At 48.7% G+C, this 10,034-nt stretch overlaps 1 protein-coding gene across 1 annotated transcript in view; it reads left to right on the top strand.

Annotated features, from left to right (window-relative positions):
- The first annotated feature begins 363 nt into the window (after positions 1-363).
- LOC116523855 (homeobox protein Hox-B5-like) overlaps positions 364-10,034 on the top strand; it is a 33,671-nt gene continuing 24,000 nt past the window's right edge. Inside the window, 3 exon segments of the mRNA XM_032238944.1 lie at positions 364-486; positions 687-979; positions 982-1,088. Coding sequence (XP_032094835.1) covers positions 377-486; positions 687-979; positions 982-1,088 — 510 coding nt within the window. The 5' untranslated portion in view covers positions 364-376.

The raw sequence follows: 10,034 nt of genomic DNA, 5'->3' as shown, positions 1-10,034 counted from the left end.
GGCTTGCAATGGCCATTGCAACCCTCATTCCACAATGTCGGTGTTGCAACTGTTGACCAGGGCTCTGGTCAAATCAGAATTAGCTGGAGGGGACCTTGGAGGTCTTCTAGTCCTTCCCCCACTCAAGCAGGAGATCTTATCCATTTTAGACAAGCAGCTGTCCAGTGTCTCTTCTTAAAATCTGCTGACTGACGCTGCGGCTGAGCTGAAGCCGGCAAAGCCCAGCACCCCTGCCTGCCCAGCTGAGGTGTTCCTAGCAGAGGAGGGGGAGGGGGAGGCACCGCCGCTATAACTCATTAATACATCATAAATTCTCAAGCATGGGGGCTATAACCACCACAAACCCCAAATCAAGCCCTCCAAGATACAAACCCACATGAGTTATTACTTTGTACATTCGTTCTCAGGACGCTACCCTAATGCCCCAGACTATCAGCTGTTAAATTATGGGGCCGGCAGATCCATGGATGGATCCTATAGAGCAGTGTTTTTCAACCACTGTGCCGCGGCACACTAGTGTGCCGTGACATAGTGTAAGGTGTGCCGTGGGAAAAACACTTTATATATAGTCAATATAGGCACAGAGTTAATTTTTTTTAACATTTTCTAATGGTGGTGTGCCTCGTGATTTTTTTCATGAAAAAAGTGTGCCTTTGCACAAAAAAGGTTGAAAAACACTGCTATAGAGATCCAGGCAACATGCACGCCAGCTCTTACGGGGGATACAAATACAATGGAATGGATCTGAGCATCAGCGGATCAGCCACCACCACCACCTCCTCCTCCTCCAGCCAATTTGGAGCGGTTGGGGAGAGCTCTCACGTCTTTTCTGCCCAGGCAGCGCTCGAAAGCAGGTTAAGAGAGGCGTTCAGCTGCTCCTTGTCCTGTCCCGAATCCCTCCCTTGCACAAGCAGCACCAGTAGTGGCAGCGTCAACAAAAGCCATGGAGGCAAGACAGCCGGGTCCTCCCACACCAACCAGTAGCTTCTGTCGGCGCAGTTAGCGTCACCGCGTTTGCCGAAATAGACGAAACCAGTGCGTCCTCGCGAACCGAAGAGAGCGGTTCTCAAGCCAACAACGGCGCCCGAGTTCAGATGGCCGAACGCCACCTCCACGCCGGCCACATAAAGCCTGCCCCCTTCTTGTCTCCCACACACCCCCTTCCCAACGGGACAAGAAGGTGGAGGGCTGGTCTTGCAAACGGGGAACAGCGCACTCGCCGCCTCCCCCTCCCCCAGGAGGAGCTCTGCAGCAGGACAGACGAATGGAGGGGGAGATCGCCCCTTCCTCCTCTGAGCCCCCAAACCCCGTCTTCCCTGGCCTGCACCCCTGCGCCCAGGCTGCTTTGGGTTTGGGGATAATCCGAATGGGTGGAGCGGGGGATCCCTGGGGCGGAGGCCTCCCGGTGCAATGGTCTTCTGCAGCTCTGGAGCGAACCTTCGCCTTCCCCGCCCAGGATTGCAAGGCTTCAGCAGCAGCCACCCCCACCCCCAGCCGGCCAACCCTTGCCCATACCATGAGCGGCGGGACCCGTGCAGTTCCTCTCTTCCCCGGCGCCGTCCTGTGGGCGTGCGAGTGCTGGGTGCGAGCGCTGAATGGCCGGCCGGCACGGAAGGCTGCTGGCAGGGCTCAGCCGCCATTCAGCGACACATGTTTTGCGCAGGCCGACGTGAAAGGCAAGCGGCAAGCCAGCACTTCAAAGTCATGCCGGCACTTTAGCGTGCCCCTCGGCCGCCATTCAGCGAAACATGTTTCGCTGAATGGCGGCCGAGTTCTAAACTGCCGGCATGACTTTGAAGTGCTGGATTGCCTTCCGCGCGGGCCGACGTGGAAGGCAAGCAGCAAGCCAGCACTTCAAAGTCATGCCGGCACTTTAGCGTGCCCCTCAGCCACCATTCAGCGAAACATGTTTTGCTGAATGGCGGCCGAGTTCTAAACTGCCGGCATGACTTTGAAGTGCTGGATTGCCTTCCGCGCGGGCCGAAGTGGAAGGCAAGCGGCAAGCCAGCACTTCAAAGTCATGCCAGCACTTTAGCGTGCCCCTCGGCCGCCATTCAGCGAAACATGTTTCGCTGAATGGCGGCCGAGTTCCAAACTGCTGGCATGACTTTGAAGTGCTGGATTGCCTTCCGCGCGGGCCGACGTGGAAGGCAAGCAGCAAGCCAGCACTTCAAAGTCATGCCGGCACTTTAGCGTGCCCCTCGGCTGCCATTCAGCGAAAAATGTTTCACTGAATGGCGGCCAAGTTCTAAACTGCCGGCATGACTTTGAAGTGCTGGATTGCCTTCCGCGCGGGCTGAAGTGGAAGGCAAGCGGCAAGCCAGCACTTCAAGTCATGCTGGTACTTTAGCTTGCTGGCAGGCAGGGCTGGAGCGAGCGAGCGAGCGTGCTCCGTCCCGGTGGGTGCATGAGTGGAGCACTTTTCCAGTGCTCCTGTGCCTGGAGAGCTCCGTCTGCATATGAGCCCGGGATCCGCCGCTTGCGCTCCCTTGCTCCGCCCTGCCACCCGCCTTCCCTATCTAGGGGCTCCCCCAGCAGAAGTAGCAGAGTCGCGTCGAGCGCCGCTCTGCCTTCCTCCGCGCTCTTCCCGCCCGGATGCCCAAAGCCTCCCAGCCCGCCCGGCCCGGGGCGAGTCAGCTGCAGTGCAGTGGGCGGCGATCCCACCACCATCCACCCGCTCACTCGCCCCGCTCATCACTTACTCTGAGTTTGGAGAAGAAGCGGCGGCCCCAGGTGGCTCTTTTCACGGAGGCTTGTCCCACGGCTTGTCTGGAAGTGGGGCTGGAAAGGCGAGCTCGCTCCCCCGCCCATCCGCCCGCTCGCTCGCTACGCTACCCCGTCCATGCAAGCGGCAGCGGATGGGCGGGGGAGCAAGTCGAAGAAGGCGCCAATATTAAGCGGGATCTTTTGGGAATGGCCTGGGACGCGGGAAAAATTATGAGAAGGCGTGCCTGTACCGCCAAATGCGGGACGTCTTGTCACCTTATATATACTGTATCTATTATCTCTTTCTTAGAAATATTCTTATGTCTTCCCTTGCATCATGCTATAAATTTTCCATTTTTTCAGCTTTCACAACTGCAGTGTGCAGTTTATACAAATTATTCCTGTTCTAAATTCTTCAAGCAAATCCACAGCTGGTGTCTGTTCAGTCCCTGACCCACAACACAGGGATAATTATGAAAATGTCTGTGGTTGTTTCACACAAAGTTTTCCTTGGCATCTAGCATCATGTTATATGCTTTGGAATTCCAGATATCAGGGCACGGATGACTATTACATCACATATACCCTTGATGGTGAATCTATGGCACACATGCCACAGGTGGTATACGAGCACTCTCTGTGGGCATGTGAGCCGTCGCCCAGCACATGCGCCTCCTGCTGGCCAGCTGATTTTCAGGTCTCTGCCATGCATGTGAGAAAGGCTCACGGGGGTGGGGGGTAGAGTGGGATTGCGCACGCATGCGTGGGGGCAGGGGGAAACTGTTTTTGGTCCCAGGCAGCTTCAGGAAGACCTGCTAGGCCAAAAATGGGGCATGGGGGTGTCACATGCATGTGCAGGGGGTCATACGCATGCGCGGGGGAGTGTAGGAGTGTTGTGAATGCATGCTCAGGGGACAGGGTGCATTGCATTATGGGTGTGTGCATGCACGTGTACGCTATCACACATGGGTGCACAATTTTTGCATGCGAGGACATAAAGGTTTGTCATCACTGACATATACCATTGGTGGCACTTGTTATGGATATCTTCTACATAATGCTTTCATCATATCATCTGATATCCTCAAAACTTCCATGTGTTTTGCTCTGGAATATGAGAGTTCTTCCAGAGCTGATTTGGAGACCCATTGTGCTGCTAATCTGTATTTTTTTTCCTTCCAAATTGGATTTGTTTGGGGGGTTTTTTGGTGGGGGGAGTTTTGGAATAAGTGTTGCTTACTCTTGACTAACTGGACAAGTTTCTACAATTTTCTTAGTGAAATTTCAGAAGTGGTTTGGCCTTGTCTTCCTCGTATAGTTGAGAAAGTTGAGGAGGGAGGGACGGGGGAGATTGACACCTCCCCCCCCCAAGGTCACCAGCTGGCTTTGTGCCCAATGCAAGACTAAAACTCATAGTCTCTCAGTTTCTAGTCTGGTGGCCACTACATCCTACTAATTTGTAGTTGGTAACCCAGCAGATCTTGACTCATCTCAATATGTTATGCAAATTAAGTATTGAATTGGAGATCCCTGGAAAATTCTGAGGTTTATGCTAGATCAAGAAATTGAACGCTATCTCAGAAGGTGGCCAGTCCTCTAATGCTGCTGAAAATCTGTCCAATTCAAGCACTGGGAATTTAATTTGGCATAAAATCTTATCTTATGCAGAACAAAACTTTTTAAAACTTGGACCTACAAGGTCCAAGACTACACACCATGTATGAATGAGAGAATGGTTGTGTAGTATACATGAGAGGGCCAGGAATACAGTCTGGTGCCCCCTCCACTGAGTGCATAAGCAGACGTGGTGGGGGGCCCAGGCCTACCTCTGGCCCTAGAATGATTGATAGATGTGGCCTGCTGAGAAAAACGGGGACCATGGGAGAGGGAGGGGGGTCTACGGGGATGGGGGCATGTCGGAGCATTCTGGTCATGGTTGGGAAGGGCAGGTATGATGGGGGCTACAGGGCTAGCCATTACCGGGGAAGGAGGGCTCGCTATGTTACAGCGATCCCTTGTTCCGGCCCTGTAAGCTCAACTCCAGAACCTGGTGACAAAATAAGCCAGGGCCCTGGACCCAAGTTGCTGTTGCTAAATGCCAGGTCTGTGATCCATAAAGCTCCCCTCGTCCGGGACTTAATACTCGACGAGGGGGCGGACCTGGCATGTATTACTGAAACCTGGCTGGGAGATGAGGGAGGAGTCCCCCTCTCGGAAATGTGCCTAGAAGGGTTTCAGGTGCTCCAACAACCTCGACATCAGAAAAGGGGTGGGGGAGTGGCAGTTATTATCCAAAGATCATTAGTCCCTTGCAGGATTCCTGCTCCAGAGACTGTGGGGTGTGAGTCTCTGCTCTTGAAGTTGGACCTAGGGGTTCAAGTGGGCCTGTTTCTGATGTACCTACCTCCCAGCTGCGTCTCAACAGCCCTGCCTGCCCTCCTAGAGTCAGTAGCTGGGTTGGCAGTTGAGTTTCCCAGACTAATAGTACTGGGAGACTTCAACTTGCCATCACTGGGTGAACGCTCTGATGGAGCGCAGGAGTTCATGGCTTCCATGACAACCATGGACTTGACCCAGGTAATTCAGGGTCCGACTCATAGAGCCGAACACACACTCGACCTTGTGTTTCTCTCGGGGCAGTGGAGACGTGATCTTGAACTAAGGGGGATAGAGACCTTGCCCTTGTCATGGTCAGATCACTTCCTGCTGAGGCTTGACTTTCGGAAGCTACTCCCCCTCCGCAGGGATTATATGCTGAAAGGTTTAATTGAAGACAATCTTATCACCCTGTGACAGCTGCTAAAAGAACGTCAAACCAGATATATTGTTATGTTTAGAACATAGAATAACAGTGTTGGAAGAGATCTTGGAAGTCATCTAATCCAACCCACTGCTTGAGGAGGAGACCCTATACCATTTCAGACAAATGGCCGTCCAGTCTCTTCTTGAAAGTGATGGGGCACCCATAACTTATGAATTTAAGCCATTCCACAGGCTTAGATTGTTCTCAGAAAATTACTCCATATTTCTAGGTTGCTTCTCTCCTTGACTAGTTTCCATCTATTCCTTCTTGTCCTTCCTTCTAATGCTCTGGAAAATAGGTTGATCTCCTCTTCTTTGTTGTAGCCCGTCAAATATTGGAACACTGCTACCATGTCTCCCCTAGTCCTTCTTTTCACTAGATAAGATATATCCAATTCCTGCAACCATTTTTCATATGTTTTGGCGTGTTTCTTCTGGAACTAGCTATCTTTGTACTTATAATATAATCAATACCCATTCAAACTAAATTTGTGCTGAAACAAAGGGAAAAAATCTGATTCTCATTATTTTTACTTTGCCTTTTATGCTACAATCACACCAAAGATTTTAAAAAATGCAAGAAATTCCAATGAAACATAACAGCAGCTAACTGCAGTTACCAATCTTATACTTGCATAACACTAGAAGTAGGAATACATCAGTCCAATAGACACTGAATGGAGATACAACAGAAAAGCATACAACCAGAAACACAAAATTAGGTGCCAGAATGAAAATACTAATGGTAGAAATACAGAACCAGAACCATAAAAAGAACAGGAAGATGACAAATTGCAAACTCCCAGTTTCCCAGAAAAACCAACCTGTGCCTACACTGGGGGAAGGATGTTATCCATAACTGAAGTGAATCAAGGAAGTCATGACAGATGTGCTGCCCATTACCACCGTATATGTAGGAGAAGAAATGACAGAACCTGGCAGTGGAGTGAAAGGGGTTAAGCCTAGAATCCTTACATAGCCACAAGTGAACGAAACCATTAAGTACCCCTTAAGTAACCCTGACCCAGTGGTGAAATTCAATTTTTTTTTACTACCATTTCTGTGGGCGTGGCTTGGTGGGCAGGCAGGGGAAGGATACTGCAAAATCCCCATTTCCTTCCCACTCCTGGGGAAAGGATATTGCAAAATATCTATTCCCATTCCACTCTGGGGCCAGCTAGAGGTATTTTCTGGTTCTCTGCCATACTCAAAATTCCCGCTACCTGTTCTCCAGAACCTGTCAGAACCGGCTGAATTTCACCCCTGCATTGACCCTTATTAATTGTAATGAGAGGCTGACCATTAATTGAAAAGATTTTTGTGCAATAGGCTTCTAGCAATAAATCAATGTGCACCTAGTTTTTGTGACTGACAATATATCCTTATATCACCACACCAGTCATGGATTACTCCAATTGTCCAAATAGCACAGCTGGCTATTGGCCTATTGGCATGCCCCACTGTTATTAGAGTCAGATAGGAATAAAAAAGAGTGACATCCTTTGCTTATAAAAGCTTTTACAAATCACTATCTTCTTGCCAAGATTCTGAAGCACCATTATATCTATGCTGTGTTGTAGCATTAACAAATTAGGATAGTAAGGGTAGCCATGTTTTATTCTCCCCATCCCATTGTTAAGAAAGGAGGAGTTATTTGCACCAAATCTGATATTTTTGTAAAGCTACTTTAGTAGATACTAATGAAAGGAATGGAAAATACTGGAATGCTGCCTCCAGTTTTGGTCACCACATTACAAAAAAGATGTTGAGACTTTAGAAAAAGTGCAAAGAAGAGCAACTAAGATGATTAAAGGCCTGAAGACTAAAACATATGAAGAACGGTTGCAGGATTTGGGTTTGACTAGTCTAGAGAAAAGAGGGACTAAGGGGCACAGGATAGCAATATTCCGGTATTTCAGAGACTGCCACAAAGAGGAGGGGGTCAATTTATATTCCAAAGCACCAAAGGGCAGGACAAGAAACAATGGATGGAAACTAATCAAGGAGAAAAGCAACCTGGAATTAAGAAGAAACTTCCTAACAGTGAGAACAATTAACCAGTGGAACTGTGTGCCTTCAGAAGTTGCGGGTGTTTCATCACTGGAGGTTTTAAAGAAGAGACTAGACAGGCACCTATCTGAAATGGTATAGGGCCAGGATGGCGAACCTATGGCATGTGTGCCACAGGTGGCACACATAGCCATTTGTCAGAGCACGCGAGGTGTTACCCTGTCAGCTGGCCAGCGCACATGTGCGCGCTGGCCAGCTGAGTTCAGCCTTTTTTAACACCATTTTTGCCCTTCCCAGGCTCCAGAGGCTTTATAGGAGCCTGGGGAAGGTGAAAACAGCCTCCCCCCACCCCCCCGGTGAGGCCCTCCGAAGGCTTCAGCAGCTTCCCTGAAGCCTCCGGAGCGCAAAAAGAAGAAGAAGAAGGGAAGAAGGTCCCTGAAGGCTCTAAAAATGGTCATACGAGCAAACCAGAAGTGACTTCCGGTTTGCTTGTTTGGTCGTTTTTTGTCCTCCAGAGCCTTCAGGGAAGCCTCCTGAAGGTCCCTGAAGGCTCCAGAGGGCTTAAACCGGTCCTACGAGCAATAGCAATAGCAATAGCAGTTAGACTTATATACCGCTTCATAGGGCTTTCAGCCCTCTCTAAGCGGTTTACAGAGTCAGCATATTGCCCCCACAATCTGGGTCCTCATTTTACCCACCTCGGAAGGCTGGAAGGCTGAGTCAACCCTGAGCCGGTGAGATCTGAACCACTGAACTGCAGATAACAGTCAGCTGAAGTGGCCTGCAGTACTGCATTCTACCCACTGTGCCACCTCGGCTCTCAAACCAGCAAACCAGAAGTCCATTCCCGAACTTTTGGTTTACATGTAGGGTCAGTTTTCTGCGCTCTGGAGCCTTCAGAGAAGCCCCTGAAGGACCTCCAGGGGACTCTTTTCGCCCTCCCCAGGCTCCTATAAAGCCTCTGGAGCCTGGGGAGGGCGAAAAAAGCATGCAAAAAATGGGGGGAGAACCTGTCATTTGAGCATGTGTGCTGCGGGATCACGCATTGCATTATGGGTGTGGTACGACCCTCCCTGCACTCCCCCCGCTTATGGCACGCGAGCCAAAAAAGTTTCGCCATCGCTAGTATAGGGTTTCCTGCTTGAGCAAGGAGCTGGACTAGAAGACTTCCAGCTGTATTCTATTGATTTAAATACAAGTGGTCTTACTTGTGCTGTTTGTATGCTATGATGGCTCCACCCCCTTTCAATCATTTTCCTCCTGTATCTTCTCCAGTAAAACTGATTTGCCATCAATGCATTCCACAGCATATCTGCTATGCTTAAAACAGTGACGGAGCATCTAATGATTTACCAAATAGCATAACTTCTATCTAAGCAGAGTCTTGCAAGCCATTTGCTAGGTATACCTTATTTGAGATTCCCATAATCCCAAAATAATAAAATATTGTTAATGATTTTCAGTATATAACTACAAAAGAACACAACTTTCAGTCTTTGCCTGGAAACTAAAAGAGGGCAAAGAAACAAATAGGTAAATATATGTAGACAAAAGGGTCCATAAACTAGAATGCTATTACAGAAAAGGCCATCTCTCCATTGACTACCATTGTCTAATTTCAGGCTGCTTGGAAGATAGCAAACTGAGTCCAGGATAAGAAACTGAATTCTGGAGCAAGTTAGAATCTCTCAAGAGAATTTTTAAAAGCTAGAACAATGTTCTTGACAGTCAGCCAGTTAACAATCTGGCTGCCATATTCTGATTGCCATTACTAAATGTGGAGCCAAGTTCTTCTGTCTGAAGAAGATACAAATTCATTTGAGAGCTTCTAATAATGGAACAGGGAGAAGTTTCTTGGACTTCTCTGTTCTTCCTCAAAAATGTGTTTTGAATGCTTGTGGATCACTTCGGAATACTGGTGGCTGCAAAGGAGAAGCAGTTACAAAGATCTTTCAGACAGATTGTGCAGACTTTTTTTGGATTAAAAATGTACATGTGGCCAAGGGCACTAATTCAAGAACTAAGTAAGTCCAGGACAAAAAAATTGAATCATTTTAGTTAATATGATGTTCATTTAGTATGATTGCTCTCCATATCTTTAATATTTTTCCTTCTGCCGCTCATTTAAGCCTGTGGCATCACTTAAACTAACCTTGTTTCTTGTTGGTTCTTCAAGTCAGTATTGACTCATGTTGACTATCTGGACAAGTCGCTGCAGTTTTCTTGCCAAGGCTTCAGAAGAGGTTTTGCCCTTGCTTCCTTCTTCCTAAAGCTGAGAGACTTACTGGCCCAAGGTCATCCAGCTGGCTTTGTACCCAAGGCAGAGTTAGAATTCAAAGTTCTTCTGGCTTCTAGTCTGGGGTCTTAAATCACCATACCAATCTGGCTCTCAAACCAACTGTAGCTGATAAAAACAACAATAGATACACACACATAAAAAGATATACAAGATCAGAGGTGGTATTCTGCCGGTTCTGACCGGTTTGCCCAAACTGATAGCGAAAATCTCTGGCATC

Source organism: Thamnophis elegans, chromosome 1 (assembly GCF_009769535.1).
Source record: "Thamnophis elegans isolate rThaEle1 chromosome 1, rThaEle1.pri, whole genome shotgun sequence".
Lineage (NCBI taxonomy): Eukaryota > Metazoa > Chordata > Lepidosauria > Squamata > Colubridae > Thamnophis > Thamnophis elegans.
Note: the sequence above shows the minus strand (reverse complement) of the source record. Positions and strands in the feature narration are given on the sequence as shown.